The sequence below is a fragment of the Oxyura jamaicensis genome, chromosome 2 (genome assembly GCF_011077185.1).
Source record: "Oxyura jamaicensis isolate SHBP4307 breed ruddy duck chromosome 2, BPBGC_Ojam_1.0, whole genome shotgun sequence".
Lineage (NCBI taxonomy): Eukaryota > Metazoa > Chordata > Aves > Anseriformes > Anatidae > Oxyura > Oxyura jamaicensis.
Window position 1 is genome coordinate 137,940,090 of NC_048894.1, and position 21,581 is coordinate 137,961,670.

The 21,581-nt window shown below is 39.6% G+C and overlaps 1 protein-coding gene across 1 annotated transcript; it reads left to right on the forward strand.

Annotated features, from left to right (window-relative positions):
- The first annotated feature begins 3,489 nt into the window (after positions 1-3,489).
- ATP6V1C1 (ATPase H+ transporting V1 subunit C1) lies at positions 3,490-21,087 on the forward strand. Its single transcript, XM_035318478.1, has 13 exons — positions 3,490-3,571; positions 8,167-8,346; positions 9,638-9,705; positions 10,795-10,880; positions 11,684-11,778; positions 13,466-13,557; positions 14,640-14,738; positions 16,113-16,181; positions 17,269-17,361; positions 17,451-17,544; positions 18,038-18,135; positions 19,246-19,372; positions 20,486-21,087. The coding sequence occupies exons 2-13, from the start codon at positions 8,215-8,217 to the stop codon at positions 20,579-20,581; spliced, it is 1,149 nt and encodes a 382-aa protein (XP_035174369.1). The 5' UTR covers positions 3,490-3,571; positions 8,167-8,214; the 3' UTR covers positions 20,582-21,087.
- Positions 21,088-21,581: the final 494 nt, after the last annotated feature.

A 21,581-nucleotide genomic window follows, 5' to 3' on the forward strand; every position in this document is an offset into this window, starting at 1 on the left:
ATCTGCATCTCCCAAAGAAATTTACAATGATGTCAAGAGTCATTGCACTAGAAAGAAAAGCCAAAATCTTTTCACCGTGTTCATATTGGAAACATTCATTGCTGTGAGGGAACGTGGAATGGAAACCTCAACTCATGATGCAAATGACAGGGCTTTATGGGACAGAGTCCTCGAGTGGCTTCTGACATCAGCCTGCAATGGGCTTTTTGGCCAAGGCTCCTGCATAGCAGGCGTGGATTTCCAAAGAGCGCGCTGGCACCCGGGGACTCCCCATTGCTGCCTGGTGTGACACACGTGCTCTGGGTCATATGAGTCCTGTGGGGCTATTTGAGCCCAGGGTAATGTTACTTTCATCACCATTTTTTTTCAAATGGCAGCAGCTACTTCCATAGCCCATCTCATGTGTTTGTATTTTCGATCTCCAAATCTAAAGAGCAATCACTGTCTGCAGCTGGTAAAAGATCAGGCCTAAAGGGCAGCACTGCCACCCTGCTGCCTCTTGCCTAACTCCTAGGTTAAGCTTTCTTGATTTTAAAGGCCCAGCAATTTCATCTGCAAATAGCTCAGTGCACCCTTGTGCACACTCAAGTCAATCTGTGTTTACCCTATGCATAAGTGTTTTGATGAACAAAAATGAGTTACTCGATTCAAGGCTGAATATAGGCTTACATGGAGAGTTGGTCTTCTTTGACATAAATTTGTATTATAGAATTGGATTCGTATGCAATGATTTAAGGGGATAATTATTGTGCTATTTCTTTCAGACTTGTGAGTCTTCATAAATATATCCCTGTCAGGCCAGATGGAGCAATAATATGGATAAGTATGTTTATAAAAATATTAGCTAACATATCTGTTTAATCTACCATACAACTACTCATGTTGTAGCAGCTCTGGTGCTAAATATTCCTTTGCAGCATTCTCCATGACAGCATTTATAATTACTGCATGCCTGGCTTAGGTTTCTCACTGGCAGGTTGCTTAAATTCCATGCTGAAGTTCATTCTTATTGTGTGTTTAATCTGAGGGTGCTAATATCCTGATTATTTAATTTCTGTTAATTCTTTTTTCCATTGTTATTGCTGTTTGTTTTTTTAGTGAAGTGTTACAGGTTGCCTATAGGCCTGCTTTGTACCTCTTTGATCTTAATGAAATCACAGATATTTTAATAAAAACAGCCATATTAGGCAGTGGCAGTTTCTAGGTACTTGTCCTCAGAATCCCCTCCTGCAGTTTTACAAGCTTGTTGTCATCGCGCCGGTCAGAAATGCTTTCTATTCCTCTGTTAAGTACTTTATAGTATCATTTACTAACTACTATGTTTATTTATAGAGGATAATGCCAAGTTTCCGTCTGATAGCTTGGAGCTACGGATCACTCAAAAATCTTATCTTGTTCCAAAAATAACATAGCTAATGACTTGCATTTCCTAGTTAGTGTTGGTATATGGCATATATTGCTACACTTACAGGAAAGAGCTAGTAATAATAATGAGAAAATGTGCCTGTTGCTAAGTTTTACAATAATTTCCACTGAGAATTGACTGAATATTAATAAGTAAGCCATTAAGAAATGTTTCTTGATGGAATTTGGAATTCAGGTATTTAAAAATTAGGTTGCACACTTTTAATGTGGGTAAATTTCTTCCTTACTAAATTATTTTAAGAGTATGCTTTTTTTAATACTGGTATGAAAAATATTTCTCTAACAAAATTGTACCAGTAGGAGCATGTCTAGGATATTATGAATGGCTGTGGGTAGTTCGGTGATGGGAATATTTTTAGAAGTCTCTGGTGGCTGAAGAACAACATGAATGGCTACAGGAAGACTGACTAGCCACATCAGTTGTTTAACAACATTCATGCTTTGAGCTTGACTAAGCAAAGTCTGGAACAGCTAGATCTATAAATACTTATGGGGGAGAAGACCACTAGACTAGAGGCTTGGAGTTGCTCCCAGAGGCATGAAAGCACATACTCTGCTGGGATGGGACTGTGTGAAGTCACCTTTTTGGTATCTGCTATCACATCTGTGCCTTCTCGGTGCTGCCAGTGGAAGGGAATTCCCCACGATCCACCAGTGGCTATAGGCTTGTGCTAAATTGCCCACTTGAAAAAAAGAAAAAATGAAAAATAGGAAAGAATTGTTTGGTTCATCAAAACCAACAACAAACTACCATGGTAGTTGGCTTTTTGTGCATGGTTCCTGCTTTCTCCAGATAATCCTGTGAATTAAGATGATAAGCAGTTTCAAACAATAAAAGGAATTGATTTCTCTAGTAATACAGCAATTTTCAGCCTGGTAGTTTTCACTTAGGAATTACAGTGCAAAGTAAGAAACAGGAGTTTTAGTGCCAAAATAAAACTGCAACAGTATCTTTCTAAATCCATCTTTTCCCACTCTCCACCTGTCTGCATATTGTCTTCTTTCCCAACTCCTTCACTGCAGGTCAATAGCAATAAAGCATTTACGTACACATATACTGGTAGTATTGATCAGTGAACCACCATCACATTTTCCAAGACTGCTTTAGTAGAGCTTACCTGACAAAGTCAGACAAACACAGCAGGAATGAACCCATAGGGTTTCAAACCTGAGTAGCCTTCTCTGTCACGAAGGCATGATGATAATTATAGACGTGGAAGTACTAGAATGAGTCCAGAGAAGGGCCAAGAAGATGATCAAAGAGCTGGAGCCCCTCTCCTATGCAGACAGGCTGAGGGATCTGGGGTTGTTCAGCCTGGAGAAGAGAAGGCCCCGGGCAGACCTTACAGCGGCCTTCCAGTGCCTGAAGGGGGCTACAGGAAAGCTGGGGAGGGACTCTGTGTCAGGGGGTGTAGGGATAGGGCAAGGGGGAATGGCTTTAAACTGAAAGAGCATAGATTTAGGTTAGATACTAGGAAGAAATTATTCTCTCATAGGGTGGTGAGGGCCTGGCACAGGCTGCCCAGAGAAGCTGTGGATGCCCCATCCCTGGAGGTGCTCAAGGCCAGGCTGGATGGGGCTTTGGGCAACCTGGGCTGGTGGGAGGTGTCCCTGCCCATGGCAGGGGGCTGGAACTGGGTGGGCTTTAAACCCCCTTCTAACCCAAGCCATTCTATGACCCTATATGAAGCCTATCTGCAGCCAAGGCCACTCTGACCCGTACATGGCTGGCTGTCTCTCCCCACCTCACCTCGCAGGATGCGACCTCCTGCCTCTGGTCACCCAGCACCAAGAGCCAAGCACAAGGCTGTGCGTAAAAAAAATCACATCAAACTTCAAGATTTTCTTCCCAAACAGCGCTGATGAGTTCGCCAATTGTATTTTCCGCCAGGAAACACCAACCTCTCCCCGTCCCATCTATTTCCCTCTTTTACCCCACCAACCCCAAAGCCCCGCGGGGCGGAGCCGGGTCTCGAACCCGCAACCCTCCGCCTCTGGGACCCGCCCCGCCTCACCCCCCGCCCCCCGCCCCGCCCCTCTCGCCCTCTCCTCGTGACGGGCGCTGCAGCGGCGTCAGCTGAGGGTGGCGGTCACGTGACGCGGGGCGGTTGGGCGGGATGGCGCCGTGACGGGGCCGCGGCCGCCGGTGAGGGGGTCGACGGGGAAGGGGGGGGAGGGGAAGCGTCCGGGAGGGGGGTGTCGAGGGTTTGGGACGCCCCCGGGGCTCGTCCTCGGCCTGTGGTACCGGGGAGGGCTGAGGGGGTAGGCCTCGGGCCCGGCTGCCTCACCGGGAGGGGAGTTTGGTGGGTGGAGGCCGAGCGGCCGGCGGCAGGAGGGGTTTTGGGGGGGGCAGGACTGAGGAGAAGATGGCCTCTGGGGGCAGCCGGGGCGGCCCGGGGCGCTGGGAGCTGCCTGGGGAAGGGCAGGCCGTGGTGTCTGCCTGCTGCTCTGGGAAGCCGCAGTGCAAATCCCGTCTTGGCGTCGCTCTGTGTGTGTGTCCAAGCTGAAAGGACTGCTTGGAGGTTTTGTGGGGCACGTCAGGGCGTGCTGCCTGCAAGGTTTTACTTCTGAGGTCCCTTTTTCTCCTGCTGCCCTCTTTTGTTAATGATACAGAAATTAAGCCCTATCAGTTATGGCTAGCAGCGTAAAATCTGTTCAAAATAATCTACCAAACCTATTTCAGGTGTTGGAGTAGCTGGGGTTCAAACCTGGGTACTTCAGCAGAAAAGCTTCAAGGGATGCAGTCTTTCAGGAACACCGTGTAGATGAGTTGCTTCTATTTGCCTAGCAGAACACCCTGGCAGTGTCAGTGTTACATAAACCGCTGTCTAAGGGCTCATGGAAGCCTTTATTGTGCTTCAGAGTCGTGTTGCAGACATGTTTGTGGGAAAGCAATAAGAGGAATTCAGTGGGACGCCGCTCAGTTCTTCAACATGCAGTGACAGAAAGCGTGTTCTGAGGTATTCGTGGTATTAAGCCCTTAGAAGTGGGAAGTCGCATTCCTTGAGCGTACTAAGCAAGGTGGAGGGGGGTCAAAGCATCACTGGTCTCAATAAGATGGTATTTACTTATGTATTTGAGATGCTGATGCTCCAGTTGATCGGTATGAAAATAATAATGTAATGACCTTGAGGTTTTGTAAGAATCAATGCTGTATATAAAGCTAGAATTCCAGAACCTCTTCCTGGAACTTCCAGACTTTGGTTCAACCTGGTCTGCAGAGAGATTTTTCTATAAGCTTTACTTCTTACTTTCCTGGCTTAATGGGTTTTCCCCTTTTTCTTTTATTTTTATTTCTCATTGTATAGCAACACTTCATGCTTAAGTTGGTCAGAATATGCCTATAATAACATCTCAGAAATCATTTTATTTCTTGACAGCTTTCCCAGATCCAGCAGAATTAGCAGCGCGGTTCCTGCTCGTTCAGTATCGCTGTGGCGTAGTGTGGAATGAAAGTTAGCTCATGAACTGTGTTTGTGCTATGGCGTTGAATCTTTTTAAGTTGATGTGTTTGTGTGTTGTAGACCATGCCATTTATGAATTTGGATGTTCATATATGATGTTTCTGCTCTTCTATGGGTGTATGTCTAATAATTGGAATAGCAAGAATAGCCAGCAGTAATTAGGCAAAACCATCCTATGACAAATTCCACTCAGCAGTATGTTACAAAACAGTGCCAGTCACAGAGGTCCAGGGTGTAAACAAAAGCTCATCTGCCCACTCCTATTGCTTTTTCTAGGTCTTATATTTTCTAACTTCTTTTGGTATTTCCCTGAGTTTGTTATCCAAAAACATAAAAGCAGGGACATCTGGGGAAAAATTGACTGGAATAATGCAGGTAGTGTGTACTGGGAGTGAGGAAGGTGAGGTGACAGCTGGTAGGCAGCTCTTTGTTTGGGTTATCCTCCCAGCTTCTGCCTTAGATACTCTGCTTCAGTTTTCAGTTGCAATAACTAGCTAAGTAGGGAAAGGAAGGAGAGTTAATCACAGGGTTATTAGAAGAGGATTTGAAACTTTGAATGCCCCTTTGGGGTTTTCTTGGGATATGAGGTAACCAGAGGCTAAACAAAATTTGTTTCTGCCAGCTTGTTTTAAAAAACTTAACAAGAGGGTTGTGACTTCTGTGCTTTTCTTGTTTGTTTTCCCACATAACTTAGTTTCCAACACAGAATGCTTCAGACTGTGGGTTTTTAAGTTGGGACTACGTCCTTATAGAGACAGTGCTTAGTACAGTGAGATCCCAATATGGATTGGGCTGGAATTTGGGGGTGATCTGGTTGTTGTACAAGTGCAGTTTAAAATACCATCAAAACCACAGCACTGAGGAGTCTTCTTGGGGAAGGTGCAGCTAATTCATGGGCATTATTCAGGTAATTGCTTGTTATCCACGTAGTTCTGTTAAGGCCAAAACGAGACTGCTGCTAGGTTTTGCAGGCTGCTGAGATGCCAAGGTTTGCCAACTTACAAATACTTCTTAACCTAAAGAGAGAAAAAGTTTACTGCAGGATCTCAGGGAAGACTACATACTATTGTTTCTAGTTCAAGGGAATAAAATAATAGTTTGTTTAAAAAACAAAAAACAAAACTGTCAGCATTCTTAAATGATCTGAACCCTTGTTATTTCCTGCTTTTTTTTCCTCTAGTGCTCTTTAAGTGTAATGGCTTTCATTTTGCAGTGGGCCAGTATGTATTGGCTGGCTAGTGTCTGTTTCTGTTTTTCATACTGTTCTCTTGCACTTCTCCTTTTTCCACTTCTTCTTCCTTGTTTCCTGCAGTTCTGAGTGCAAACTCCATCTTCCTTACATAGAACAAGCATCCAAACAAATGTTTAAAACTTTTCTATGAAGCTTTTTTCCCCATGTATGTATTTGAAAATCTTTCTGGGACCGTAAAAAAGCCATGATGCTGAAACTAGTCAGTGTGTCTGGCTGGAGTAGTGCCTGGCGGTTGGTCTTGCATGTGTCTGGCAGTGTCGGTATTCCTCCCCACTGACCATTTTAAATAATCCTGCACCGAGTGGGTGTCTGGGATGGGCATGATCTTACTTCCCCTGGTTGTTGAAGTGGGACAGAGCTTCTTGGAAACCAGTCAGGCAGAGAAAAATGGTGGCGGAAACGGGGAAAAGGTGTTCTGTAGCTTTGTGATTCCAGGCAGTGACAGCTGTTCTACCTTTGCTTGTTCGCTTTGAGCAGTAGAAAAAGGTCTTGGTTATTGAGTTGAACTAGTTTTATTTGTTTGTTCGTTTTTCCCTCTGGTATTAAGGAATCATGACATGCTCTAATTCACTTTTTTTTTAGCATGACTAAATTTTTGCTGTTAGTCTCTCAGGTGTTTGCAACCAGCTTTGTTTATGGTAGACCTGTCAATATTTAGTCTGCACAGAGTCCTTGAAAACTGACTTTAAAAGATTACTTTAAGTAACTAACGTTTTCCAACTATTCTTTACAATGGATCCATTAAAGATTTTTTTTTTTCTCTGTGGAGAAATGTTTAGATATTTTTTTTAATCCAATTTGTAATGCAGAGAATGAGACTCATGGTGAGCATGTGACTGCTTATCTGGTATAACCTCTGGAAACTTTATACATTTTTCTGGAAGGTCTATTTGTGTTTTAGTGGAAAACACGAGAATGCAATGTTCCATCTGTTTTACTGAACAGGAGCCTTGGACTTCTGTGCTGCGGTTCTTCTGCCTCGTGCAGGGATACTCGCTGCTGCCACCTGAACTTCTGCCTTTTATTTAGCCAACATCCATTCCAAAGCCTCTTCTAGTCTTAGCGTAATTGTGTCCAAGCAAAAGCCAATCTAAAGCTTAGCCACTTGAGTGTGTGTGTGAGCTGCGTGGGTGAAGTTTACAGTAAACTTGGCTGGGTCTTTTATAGGGGCAGGGTTCAACAAAGCATAGGAAAACGTAACATGCTACAGATTCACTGAGTTTGCCGTGTGTTAAGGAGGATAATGCACCTAAGTCCTCAGAGTAAGAGGAAATTAAATTTTCGTTTCACTCCAAAATGTTGATAGTAGACCTCCAGTGGAGGCCCGTAACACAGTTAGCATTTCCCTAAACAAGCCCGGTAACATAAATTGTGTTTAGTACTGGTTCTCTCTTGAGTAATGCTAGCATTAATGGAATTTTATTGAAAGTCTGCAATGACAACAGAGGTACCAAGACTAGAATAGAGCCCCTCTTCATGCTGAAGTGCTTAGCTGCTGGGAGAGTCCTCTTAGTTTATTCACTTAAGCAAAGTTTGCCTAAAATATATTTAAAAGATGTATTAATTGACTTTGAAATGCAGTTCTAATCTGAAAAGCAATTGGAAAGGCTCTAGTGTCAGAGCTGAAATTTGTTTCTCTTGCATGTACAGAGAAAGCTGCCTGTTACACAGATCTTGGAGGTTATACAGAGCTTTGAAAACGTGATTTGGGTCTTGTGTTACTGGATTTATTTTCAGTTAGATTGCTTATAATCTTTTGTGGAGTTGCAGATGTTAATGTTGCAAACTCAGCCTTTAACTTGCAGGATGGGCAGTTTAAAAATACTCTGCAACTGTGCAAATGTGATTTGTAAGATAGGAAAAAGTGAATTTGGAACCATGTGATAGTCCTGGTAGAATCTCTCCTAGTGGCTAGGACTGCACTTCAGTTGCATGGAACGGGATGATTTTTCTTCAGGCAAAGCTTTAAATCCTAAACTAATGGCAGATATTCTTTCTTCCATCCCACTTCCCTTCTCCTACTAGCATCTTGCCCGTCTTCAGAAGCAGAAAGCGTCACGATCACAGACAAAAATGACTGAGTTTTGGCTGATATCTGCTCCTGGGGAAAAAACTTGTCAACAGACATGGGAGAAACTACACGCAGCAACCACAAAAAATAACAATCTTTCTACTAATTCAAAGTTCAATATTCCAGACCTGAAGGTACGTAAGCCCCCTGTCATGTCCTAAGAAGTGTGTTTGTTTTGTTAGACTAAAACTGTAGGTGATGAATACTTGCAGACTTTTTAGAGAAAGTAGCTGATGTATTTTGATGAGCATGTATGGATCTAAACGTTAATTTAGACAATCAATTATCTTTTCTCTGGAATTATAAGATAAAAATTTATCACACTGTACAGTTTTAAAGGTTTATCAAATTGTGTTCTTTCAGCTAATAAAGCAGGCTTTTTCCACAGAAAGCAGTTGGGGTCTCCTACTGCTAGCAGTTAGCTGGAGAAGAAAATTAGCTTTGGAAATTAAGGTGCAAATGGAGATTTGTGATCTGAGTATTCAGATGACATGTTTTTGTTTGTTTTGTTTTTCACACTTCTGATGTGTCTGCTGCTGCTTTTCTGGCTGAGATGCAATGAAATGGCTTGATTTAAAACAGGGGAGATGACCAAACAGCTACTGCTTTTTCTGTGTCCAGAAGTAGCAATTGTCTTCAGCTGAGAGCATTTCAGTGTGACCAGCCAGTGTGTGTTATAGAAAATAGGAAGGAAACCATTTGAACTGTTACTATGAGAAGGGAAGAGAAACAAAATCTGAAAGCAGTTTCTCTTGACTAACTACAAGTATCAGGCTATGGAAGAGGTAGGAGACAGCGTATTCATCAAGAAAAGGTCCGACACCAGCATGTGTCAGGAACAAGAAGAATTGTGAGCTCAGTTTAATGCTTTGTAAGTGAAAGATGATAAAAATGAAGGGGGGAAAAGATGCCACCCCTATCTGTCTACAGAATGGTTCAAGTTCAGGTGGCATGCTGCCTCATTCTGCCTCCACTAGGGAACAGACCCAGAGCACACGCTGTCTTGTTAGAGCATCTTCCATCTGCCATAACTTATCATTCATCTTTAGACCATCCCGAGTTATTTTGGGAGATGCAGTCCCTCTTTTTATGTCTACTAAGACAATCAATGTCAGTCTCTTCCCAGGAGCTTTGTGGATGTGAGTTAGGATGACCTTTGACCTATAGGGTACCTACAATATTTAGAGAAGTTATCGCTGAAAACTCATGTGGCTCACTAGGGTTATTAACGAGTGTTTTTGTTTCTACTCTTTTATTTTCTGTGAACTAAAACTATTCCTAAAGGGGACAGATGCTGAGTATACCGTAAATTTATATACCATGGGGAATAGTCTGGCTTCTGTGTATTTAGTTAAACTGTTTAGGGGTGTTTTCTTTTTCTAGGTTTGTATACAATTGCTAATGCATTGTGATTTTTCTTCCTAGGTTGGGACACTGGATGTTTTGGTTGGTCTGTCAGATGAGCTGGCTAAACTGGATGCATTTGTGGAGGGGTAACAGTTTATTTTTACTAGCACATAAAATATTTGAACAGTGATGTGATGGTTTGCCAATCCGTAATGATTCATGGGCTGTTTTCAACCTTTTTTGGTTTCATAGTGATCCTTTGTATGTAGTCATCAAGGTGATTTCAGTAGGCTAAGCTGTTGTTTTTCCTAGTATCTGTGCTTGGGGGGGGGCACTTCTTGTGGAGTAGTGGGACGTTATGCTTTGATGAAGGCAGGTTCTCCCTGTAGTAGTGCTGTGTGGTGCCTGATCCTGAAGAGCTGGTCAGAATTGAGCATGGCAGCTGCAGGAAGTGATGGTGAAATGGAGTAAAATGCATTTTAGTGAGTTAGAGTACTGTTTACAGGCTTCAGGAAGGTAACACATATCTTAACCCCCTGAGATGATAACACAGCATTAAAATTTAAACGCAAAGGCTGTTTATTTTGAATAAATTAATGGTCCTTTGAAAGTGATTTCTGAGCTAAAATAACTAAACTTTACATAGCCAGAACTTGTGGAGTTATCTTCTGTTTCAAGGAGAGAAATATTAAGTAGTTCTTTTTAAAGAGAACAGGAAAACGTTTGGCATGGCACATGTGAGTAATATTAAACATTAGCTTTTCTAGTGGAGAAGGCAGGTCTTGTGCCTCAGATCCCATGAGGGCTTTGGGCTGGGATTTCCCTATAGCTCTTTGCTTTTTTATTTATTTATTTATTTATTATTGTCACAGTTTCCTTGTGTTTAATTCTTATTATTGATGACTTCTACCTCACCACATATTTTGAGAATGAGGGTTAGGATTTTGAAATGATCACAGACTTGAAAAAAGAAAAGAGGGGGAAAAAACTTGGAGTATAGTGGGATTACACTTGGAAGTGTCAACCTTTATTCCCTGGAGGCAAGGGAAGTAGTTTCATCCTGTTGAGAACTGATGAGTAGCAATGCTCGAGAAAACCTTACGTGTAAAGCATTCGGTGCTTTGTACCTGATCCAATCTCTTAATTTCCAGACAATTTCAGATGAGTTTTAGGAATAGTGTTTCTCAAAATAGCAATTTTTTCTTTTTTTATTAGTTTTATCTTTCATTTTTCAGCGTTGTGAAGAAGGTGGCCCAGTATATGGCTGATGTTCTGGAAGATAGTAAAGATAAAGTTCAGGAAAATCTTCTGGCTAATGGAGGTAAAGCGTTAACCGTAATACGTAGATCCTAAGAGCGGTAGGAGGGAAGGCGGTGATCCAGACACACATTTCATGCTGCTTCTGTTTGATTTTTCTGAAAGCCTAGTTTAGGTATGGAAATGTTTTCCCATGGGTCATTTACCCTGAAAGGAATGATAGGATCCAAAATAGCAAGAAATTACAGATCTGCATATTAAATATTCACTTGTAGAAGCCTTTTGATCCTTTAAGGCTATTGTCAAAAGTTTTTGGTGGAACATAAAAATGGCTGTTACGGGTCATTGAAAACATTCTTTGTACTGGCCTGTCGTCTGAATACATACGATTTTTCGTAAGCTGTGCTGGAGAGAGGTTAGTATGAATGGTTTAACATGAAAACAAGTGCAGCAGTCTTATTTAACGCAATTACTCTGAGAGGGACTCAGGATAGTCTCTCCTACAGTTTTACAAAGCTGCTGCTTCAGGTGAGCCATGTAACAGTCATAACCCTGCCTTCTCTCAGCCATTTTTCATGCAAAGCAGAATAATGGTTGATTTTTGTCTGTGCTTCTCCAGCCATCATAGTTACTAGTAAATACCATTTTAGGGTCTACAGAGATGGAGAGATACCAATATCTGAAGGCAGAAGTCACAGAAAACTTAAGATTTTTCTAGTTTATTTTCAGATTTCTTGAGCAATGGGTTACATAGGTGTGAAGGTCTACAACAGTCTGTTACAGTACTCTTCTTTTGCAATATTTCTAAATCAAATACATCAGTCATCTTATTGTTTATCTTAACAAAGTCCCTCTTCAAAATTTTAGTTGACTTGGTCACCTATATCACAAGGTTCCAGTGGGATATGGCCAAATATCCAATCAAGCAATCCTTGAAGAATATTTCAGAAATTATTGGAAAGGTAAGGTCATTTGTTTTATAAAATATTTTTGCTTGAGTTATTTTATGCACATTGTGTAATACTCAAAGCTTTTTTTTCCTGCCAGGATATTCATGCTTTTAACAACTTCTTCCTGGTGCAGACAAGTGAACTTGTGTGTTACCATAAACAAGGTCGCTACATAACAAAGTGGCATAGCTGTTAAGAAAGGTTTATTTTGTAAAAATAAAATCTAGATACCCAAGCTGAAATGCTGTTTGTAGTATCCTGAAGTGGTGTATGCCAGCAGAATGTTTTGTCAACAGCCTGAGCACAATTAAAAGGAGTTTCTTAACTACATGCTCAGATACGTGCCCCTGGCAATTCTTCTGTACTTGTACCTACTTACTGTGGTGGAGGAGAGTAGGCAGCGGTATAATGCCAGAGCAATGCTGCACCAAGTTCTTACAGCTACCCAACTGTTCGCTAAGTACATTGATATTTTAAAAATATTCCATTGTATAGGCTGATAGAAGTATGAGTGGATGATTGAGAAGTATTTATTACTTATTTTGGTTTGCGTTTTTCAACTTGCTGCCGAACAGCCTAACTGGGAATTAACTATTTTGGTAATTATTCCAACTAATCCTGGAGGATGTGTTTGAGAAGGGTGGCTTACGTGAGGAGGAATGGCAAGCCAAATATAAGGCAGTCGAAACAGTGAAATAGTTACAATTTTAATATAAGAGTTTCAAAGATGATCAAAGGGTACCAGAGTCGTTAAATGGAGAATGCTACTAACATTTGCATTTATTGTCTGAAGTAAATTTGTCTGAAATATTGTTTGAGTCTATCTGAAGCTGGCCGTGTGCAACTCCAGACATTGAGTATATAAACTGCTAATGATAGTAGAAAATACCTGTAAAACAGATTTTCCTTTGTATCTGTAAACCATTGCCAATATAAAGCAGCAGCAGATGACTTGATGAAGGGAAATGGTGATAGTTTTTATTGTATTTTTCTCTGAAAGTGTAAAAAATCGGAAATAACGCCAGGAAAAAAAAAGGTGGTAATACTTAGAACTGTAAATAGTAACAGCCATTTGGAATCAGATAGGTGATACATTTAGTTGATACTCTTATCTTTCAGAGTGAGCAAGGCTGTTCATCTCAAGGAGAAGTGCAAGAAAAAAACATGCAATAAACAAAGTGCAGCAGAGTCTCATCTTAAGTAGTAGATGATGCAAAGCGTTATTGGTTTGCATTACTTAATTCTTGATTTGCTGCTCATAAGACTATACCGTCATTTTTGTCACTGAAACTCTGAGAGAAAAGTGTGAAAACCAGCTGAAGGACAGGTTACCCAGTGTTAACCAGTAGACTTGTATCACAGAGTGAAGGTAAACTTAAATAATTTTTTCTGTCAGCTGAGCTGGAGGGTGGTAACCTCAAGCTAGTGGAGTTGATCAGCTGGGTGCAGTAGCATGTCCAGTTGACACCACTAATCCAGAAGAGGATGTGTAATTCTTATTATAGGTTCATTTTCTGTTATAGGAATTCTAACCTGAAATTTTCTGAGTCTTGAGTGAAGCTTGTTAAGCCTCAGAGAAATAAGCATTTTAGCTTGTGTATTTTTCATTGAGTTCTTCTTAGCAGATAAGAGATCTAGGCTTTGAAATTAAGAAATCATTTAAAAACTCAGTTCTTTAGACACTTTTTTGATCTTCAAGGGAGTAAACCAGATTGACAATGATCTTAAAGCAAGAGCCTCAGCATACAATAATCTAAAAGGGAATCTTCAGAACTTGGAAAGAAAGAATGCGTAAGTCACCTTTATTATTTTTTTTTTGCTAATGCAATGCAGGAAAATTTTCTAACCATGAGACCTTAGTAATGTGTGAAGAGGTGCTGGCTCTAAGCTTAATGTGTTTTTGAGGCATTTATCAACCTTGAGTAGCATATGTGATAGAAGGATGCTTATTACTAGCTGACTTCCTGGTAATCACTCATTTGTGATTGGCAAGTGATAGTGAAATGCACAAAAGCATGTACAAATTGTATAAATTGCTGAAGCCCTTGAGAGAATCTTGCTGTTAAAGTGGTGTGTAACAGTGCTGCTTACATGTCTGGCTAAACAAGGAAGTTTTTCCCGTCATTCCAATTTGTGCTGTAAGCATATCTATATTAATTGGGATTCTTCCCTCAAAAGCAACCAGCAGAGAGGCAGCTGTTGCATACATGCAAGTGACAATAAATTAAAGAAGGACCACATGCTGCCTTGTCATGTACACATGATGACTATTTGAGATACAGTAGTTCTGTCCAAAAATGGTTGATTAATTTGACTCAGCACTGTCGTTATTTTTAATGGTAAAAGCCTGGTGGTTCATTCAGGTCTGTGGGTCAGACTAATGATTGCAGTTTTGTGAGGAGCCATAAGTTCCTTGTTAAGCCATGGTAATCTGTCAGCTAAACCCCATTAAATCGGTGTAGGTTCTTATTCTTTTGTGAATAAGGCAATGTGCTGCTGCTGTAAATTTTCATTGGGGTTCTGTATGTAGGTCTGCAGTAGCTTGGTTGTAACTGAGGTTCCATATACTGGCCTTCACAGAGAATTTAATGGTTCTTGTGTTCTTAGATCACTTTTTAAAAGAGAACTTGGCTTCTTAGGGCCATGAGGTTTTTGGAATATGGAAATGACACAGTACTGACTGAGCTACTGATAAAAAGTAGTGAGCTACTGATAGAAACTTTTGTGTATATATAATATTCTTGTAAGGACATTTTGTTTGCTCTGCCATACTGAATGCTTAAATATGTTACAGTTTCAAGCAATAGAAAGTGTTGTCTATACCAGCTCAATTCTTAAACGGGTTTGCTCAGATTGTCTTTGTTTCTCTACAGAGGAAGCTTGCTAACCAGAAGTCTTGCTGATATTGTAAAGAAAGAGGACTTTGTACTTGATTCAGAATACTTGGTCACATTATTAGTGATTGTACCAAAGTAAGTTCATTGCTTGTCTGAAGAGCGGGATAAAATAATAAATTTAAATCAAGCAGTAGACCCCACAATCCTATAATACTGTGAGAAAGGGTGCCTGAAATTGCTTTGAGTTTTCCTGTATCTACTAACAAAACCATTTGGATACCTACTGCAATTGAGCCTGTGTACCTATGTTCCATTGTTTGTAAGAGCTCACCATAAGCAATGCTGACTGCTCGTGAATTTCTTTTGAGAATCTGGGAATATAGAATTATGTCTCTCATTTAGCGTTAGCCATGGTGATTAGTGCTGCAGAAAGTATCCTTATGAAAATAAGTACTCAGTGAAAACATGAGTTGTTTTCCATTAGAAGGCTTAGTGATAGAATTACCCAGGTTAGCTATGTGTTGGCTTTCACTATTTAGTTAACCAAGTGAACCCTTTACTTTGCTCCCCATTTTTCAGGTTGTGAGAACACTGCTTTTGTATTTGTCTGTCTCTACCAATGCAATAGTGCTTATGTCATGTTAAACCTTTAACATGAAACTTTAAAATGAACTTGAGGAACAGCATGTTCCTCACTGAAATGACAACAGATCTGAAATAAAACAATAAAAAACCCACCCTTTTCTCCTGGCCAAGGAAAGTTGTGATACATGTGTCTTCAAAACTCTTGTAAAATAAAAGAAAATGGCAAAGCTTTGGACAGCTTGTTCTGCTTTGTAGTGCTAGCCTGTCTCCCTGGAGATGGGCACAAGGAGTTTCTAACTTGTGAAGATAGCATGTGGGCTGTTTATTGCATGCAGTAGTAGTCTGTCACATGTAAAACTCTGAAGGCAGAACAGGTGCAGTAGTTTTAGCAGAAAACTGGTGGTTAGCATACCTCAGCCGTTATTTTTGGTGTTTTAGGGATAGAATCGCTTCTCCACCAGCTACAGAAAGGCAGGGCTTCCTGAATTCTCAGTGGTCTTTTAGGCAAGTGCAGGACTTTGGGGAACCTGTTTGTAGTTGTGGAAGAAGTATTCCCTTTAGTAACTCAGAAGAGCAGGCTGCGTGAGGAATTTCTGATAAGCCTTGACGGTTAAGTCCATTTGGTCCCCTGAGAACTATATTGAATTCACTTCATCATTCCTTGACTTCAGTAATTGTATACCTGTAAACTTCTATGAAGACTGAAGATATTTCTCACTTAGGCTAATGTAGCTTATTTAGTAATAATCCTAAAAGATGGTATGAGGAGAATTGTCCCTGATGACTCGTTTATTTCTGACAACCTACATCTGGGTTGGAAGATGTGATAATTAAATGTTTTTAACTTTTTAAAGAAACTTGGCATACTAATCTAAGATCTTTGTCTACAATGCTAAAAGTAATCACAACCTGTGTGCTCTCTAGGTTAAACTATAACGACTGGGTTAAGCAATATGAAACACTAGCAGAGATGGTTGTACCGCGTTCCAGCAAGTAAGTTGTCGGATGTTAGATCTCACATTTGCTTGTGTTACATTTTTTTGATCTTTATCTGTATTGACTTTAAATTCTAAAGATTAGTCTAAAGCTTGTCAAAATGTCTAGCTTTATAGTTTTATCTGAGTCAGTCAAGCTTGATTATGTTGTTGCGTGCTAACAAAGGCCCTTGGTACCAAACTGGTGCTGATGTTTATGATGGGGAAGATGAATGCCAGGATTTGATTAACAGGGTTAAGCCACTTTAGCAAGTTTGTTACCACATCAAAAATAAAGTCAACATGTAGCATAAAGCATTGATGTGGTGTTAATTTAAATTGACAGTCGGGTTTTGATAGGATAGATCTGATACTACTAACTCTATGCCTCTTACAAAATCTGAACTTGCTCTGCCTTACGTCACGTTTTAGTTGGATCAGCTTCAGCCTAGATCTGCTAATGATTCTCATTTAATTACTGGGGAAACTATCACATAGGGATGGGTAAAGAAGAGGTGACTTGTTAAACTGTTGTATAACACTTGCATTGGAGAAAAAATATGGCATTGAGGAACAATCTAAATCTCAAGTCTTTCCTCAAGGTGCACTCTCAGAATAAGCATTATATTGAAATATTAAATAGTAAATCTTGGCATCTTCTTTCAAGTATAAGTAACACTTTCTAATCAACTTCTGTTGTCTTAGTTTGTGTACTTCTATATTTTAAATCCATTTTCTTTTTCTTTAGAACACGCATTTCCAGTAACTCTGTAGTCTAAATTTTTCTGTACTAAACTGACTTCAGTTCCCTTTCCAGTAAAATAATTTCAACTTGACCAAATACATAGGCACATACAAAGCGCTTCTGAGTGGTGAAGTGTCTGATTATGAGATGCAAAGTGCCACTCTTTACTGAGGGAGTAATTGAGTGGTTGCTAAAGCTTCAGTTACTTTCTGTAGAGAGTGTTTAATTTGTGAACTAATCCCATGTGACTGTCTACATCATTTATGTCCCTGCCTAAGTAGCAATAAAGTACAACTTAACCTATTGTATTTCAGATGTGTAGTGACTTGAACTTTAATAATTCTGACTTCTTTCTCTGTAGTGTACTTTTTGAGGATCAAGATAGTTACCTTTGCAATGTCACCTTATTCAGGAAGGCAGTGGATGACTTCAAGCATAAAGCAAGAGAATATAAGTAAGGCTTACTTTGTATGTGTTCCCTCTGTCGTGCTTTGAAGCATCTCCAGATAGCCACTTCTGATTTTTATTCACTTCCAAATGCAGATTTATGGTCCGTGACTTCCAGTATAATGAAGAAGAGATGAAAGCTGATAAAGAAGAAATGAATAGGCTGTCAACTGACAAGAAGAAACAGTTTGTAAGTTGTATAAACTAGTCATTATAGAAACCTAAGATGTCTAAGACTTGTTAATGCTGCATAATGATTTCATGAGCTTGTGATTCTGAGAACATATTGCAGGGATGACATGACACATAGTCAGCCTGCAGCCCAGCTAGTCTGCTCAAGGATAGCTGAGTTGCTCTTAACTCTGTTGAACCAAGTGCTGGGATTGCAGCTGATAGTATGTGAAGTTTGAAAATGGACAAACATTTGAATGAAATAATCAGATACTTTTGAAATGGTTCCTAATACAGTTAGCCCATGACAGGTGGGATGGTGTACTGAAGAGACAATAGAATTCTTGTTAAATGAATCTTTACTTTGTAGAAAGCTACTCTCGACCCATTATGTCAATAGTGTGAACTCTGCCTTTAAGTTATCTTTATGTTATGATATAAATAATGAGTATTTGCTTAAACACTTGTAATAGTCTGATTCTTCTTTGTACAATTTTTTTTCTCTTTCACAGGGGCCTCTGGTTCGGTGGCTGAAAGTTAATTTCAGTGAAGCTTTCATTGCATGGATTCATGTGAAAGCACTGCGAGTTTTTGTTGAATCTGTTCTAAGGTAATGAGGCAGACCTGAATAGTAAATACAAAGTTTAGGAAGGAAAAAGCACGTCCAGCTCAGCTTTAGTAGGCTGAGGTTCGTGAGTGCCAGCCTCCCAGAAAGGAGTAATCAAAGGCGAAGGGTGGGATGCAAGAATAGTTGATGACATAGCTCTTGCTTCCAGTTGTGGAACATTGAAGTAGATAATTGCGTGTTGTTCTCCCAGTGCTTGATAGGAGTTGTAGGTACTCTAGATTGCAGCAAGGCATTTCTGCTGATTTTTAGCTTGCTTTAACTGAGCTGCTTGTAAAAAGAGCTTAGCGTATCATCTGTTTAAGTGAGAAATGTGAATAGTTCAGAATAAAAAGTCTTATGCTTTCAGTGATATAATCTGACATCTTGAAACGTGCTAATAAGCAACAGTTCTTATTCAATATTCTAACTGCAAGATGTGCCTAATTTTGTTTTCTTCATGCCTATCCAGAAGCATAGATAATAAGTTGACAAGCAATTGCAGTTCTGTAAAAGCAATTACCTGTTTTTTCAGTGTGGAAAGGACTTAGTCAGAAAACTGAAAGATTTTTTTTTAGTTTTGATAAGAGTTGCTATAAAGAAAAGAGTTCCTATAAAGAAAGAGGAGGGAAAAAACGCTTACTAACTTGCAATATAGTCTGTTTTTCATAGTCACTACAGCCATATTTTGAAGGCAAAATTGAGTAAAGAAAACAGTTGGACTTGGTTTGAATATTGGCAAATGCTTCCATGTATCTAGAAAGGAGGGTGGAATAGAGACTAGATTCTCCACCTAGTGGCATAAGCAAAGCCTTGCAAGTAGATTAATGGGAATGTTCAGAACTTAGTCCAGACTTCAGGCATAACTTTTTGAGTTGTGCTAAGCATTCAGGGATTTTAAAGGCATTTAGACATCTGTATTGTTATTTTAAACTTGAAGACAGAAGTTCCACTTTACATCTTATTATGAACTGTAGAAGCAGAATGATTTTATGAAAATGAGCAGACTTTGCTCATCAGCAATAGGATTCTTTCTCAAAGTAAAATAAAACTGTGCTTTGAAATGATAAAAGGTTTATTTTAGCATTTTCGTAGTTGTCTGATTAACTTTTTCAGGTATGGTTTGCCGGTTAACTTCCAGGCAATGCTGCTTCAGCCTAATAAGAAAACAATGAAGAAACTGAGGGAGGTTTTGTATGACTTATACAAACACCTTGACAGCAGTGCAGCAGCCATCATTGATGTAAGTATTTTTGTAACTGCTACTCCCATGCAGTATTAGGTTTATTCCGTTTAAACAAAAATTTACTGGCGTTACTAAAAAGCTGTATCTCTCCGTATTTTTCACAATTCTCTCACGGTATAGCAAACTGTCTCCTTATAAAAATAACACCTCTAACTTACAGTTTTGCAAAGGAAGGTGGTATTTGAAGTTGCAACTAATGCATTTGAAGAGCTGTCTAGTGTAAAAGTCCCAAGTCACTTCTTACTGCATTCTTCCCTACTACCAATGGAAAGATGCCTTATAGGGTGGATACATGTTCACATTCTCAAAGAATTCAAAAAAGGCAGCTTTGATCTGAAACTAGGCTTAAGGAACTTGAACACATTTACTATTTTTTGAGCTCAGAAGGAATATGTAATTGTCCACTGTCTGAGATAGCAGTGGCCTTAAAATACTGAAATGATCTTTTTTCTAGTTGCATATCTGTCTGTTTTGTAGTTTATATCATTGTTCTCTGCTGACAGAGTCTGAGTTGTGAAGGTGGAATCATCCTTTCCACCTGTAGAGGTGTCTCGTTTTCATATTTTGTATTGAAAAACAGTGGTTTTCATAGTTAAATAAGTAAAGGTAGACCACACAATGAGTTTAGCTATATTTAAAAAGATTTTAAATCTTTCTTAATGTTATATTTATTGTAATGTTTTTTCCAAAGTATTTCAAGGGCTTATTGGCAGAGAGGGGATGTGAGACATGGTGAAAATGGGATGCTAAGTTTCATGTAACTTTTTGGATCACTTACCACCCTATAACTGGCTGGGTTTAACAGTAGTAAAACGTAATTTCAGTCCTCTGCTTTCCATGTAGTGGCAGGGTTTACTATAGCAACAGATGTGAATTATGGATACAAAGCTACTTAGTTTCTGTAAAAGCACTTGTTTCATTTTGAAAATTAGGTTAATATTTGGCCAAGTTCTAACTTCTTGTCTGTTGCTTAAAGTCACTTGAACGTGGAAGTTTACGCTTGAAGTCTTGTCCGTCCTATTTGTTTCTCAAACATATGAATGCTTTAATCTACTTCTGAATAGAAATTTGAATTGTAAGAATATAACTGGCTTCAAACTTCACTTGCAGGCAACTATGGATATTCCAGGCTTAAACCTCAGCCAGCAGGAGTACTACCCATACGTGTACTACAAGATTGATTGCAATTTACTGGAATTCAAGTAAAAGTTCCCTAACATGACAATCCTCTGTATTGGTGTAAACAAACGGAAGTGAGGGTGAAGTACAGTAATACCTTTAACACTCTACTAATCACATGCTTGCTTCATATGTTAGGTGAATTTTACCCACAGTGGTCCATCTCCAGACATTTTCTTTTTAAAGGAAAGTGTAGGCAATCTGCTTTGAACAATTATGTCTGTAAATGTATATTGAGAGAACTGAAGTATTTATAAACAGAGTGATTTATTTAAGGAAAAGGTCATTCCTCTTTCATATGGTGATCTGTATTAATTCCATTTCCCATTGTTTATTAAAAAATTGTTTACAGAAGACTAGTGTAAATGTTTATGGCCATTGTTTGATTTAGTAAATACACTTGTGTTAACATTGTTGAACTGTGATGTAAAGTATGTAAGATTGGTAAGAAATTGTGCTTTTTGAATGTTGTACAATTACAATCGAAGCACTGTAAACACAGGAAAAAAAATAAACAGACCTGTGCAAATGTCTCCCTTTCTTGTGCAACATCTAACTACAGATGTCTGTGTCTAAACTGAAGCAATATTTTAAGTTCTAGAACCAGCGCAGCATCCTGCGTGCAGTGGTACAGGATTGCTATTGACTTCAACACAAATAACTTTAAGAGTTGCAGGTATTCCTCCTGCTTTGTGCAGAAATACTCCGGCCACCAGACCTACATGGGGATGTTTTTACGTTGATATCTTCATGACCTTAAGGTAAAGACGTGAGATAATTATTAGGAAGATGGCTGTAAGGTGGGCTGCTAACAAGGTGGGCTGATATGGAATCTTTTTGATAATTCTTTGGTCTTTTCATTCGGTTGCAGCCTGGGACCACTTTGAATTATTACATTCCTCCTTTGCTTCTTAGTGTGGTGGTGTGTTTTTTTTGTGTGTGTCATGCTTTCCTATCCTTACAAAGCAAATGACAGCTTCCATTGAATGTATATAGAGAGGGGTTGTTTATTTCCCTTGCAATTATC

Coding starts and splice junctions, on each gene's coding strand:
- ATP6V1C1 (XM_035318478.1), top strand. CDS start 8,215: ATGACTGAGTTTTGGCTGATATCTGCTCCTGGGGAAAAAACTTGTCAA. Junction 14,739..16,112: donor TTATTAGTGATTGTACCAAA/GTAAGTTCATTG, acceptor TGTGCTCTCTAG/GTTAAACTATAACGACTGGG. Junction 19,373..20,485: donor GTGCAGCAGCCATCATTGAT/GTAAGTATTTTT, acceptor CTTCACTTGCAG/GCAACTATGGATATTCCAGG.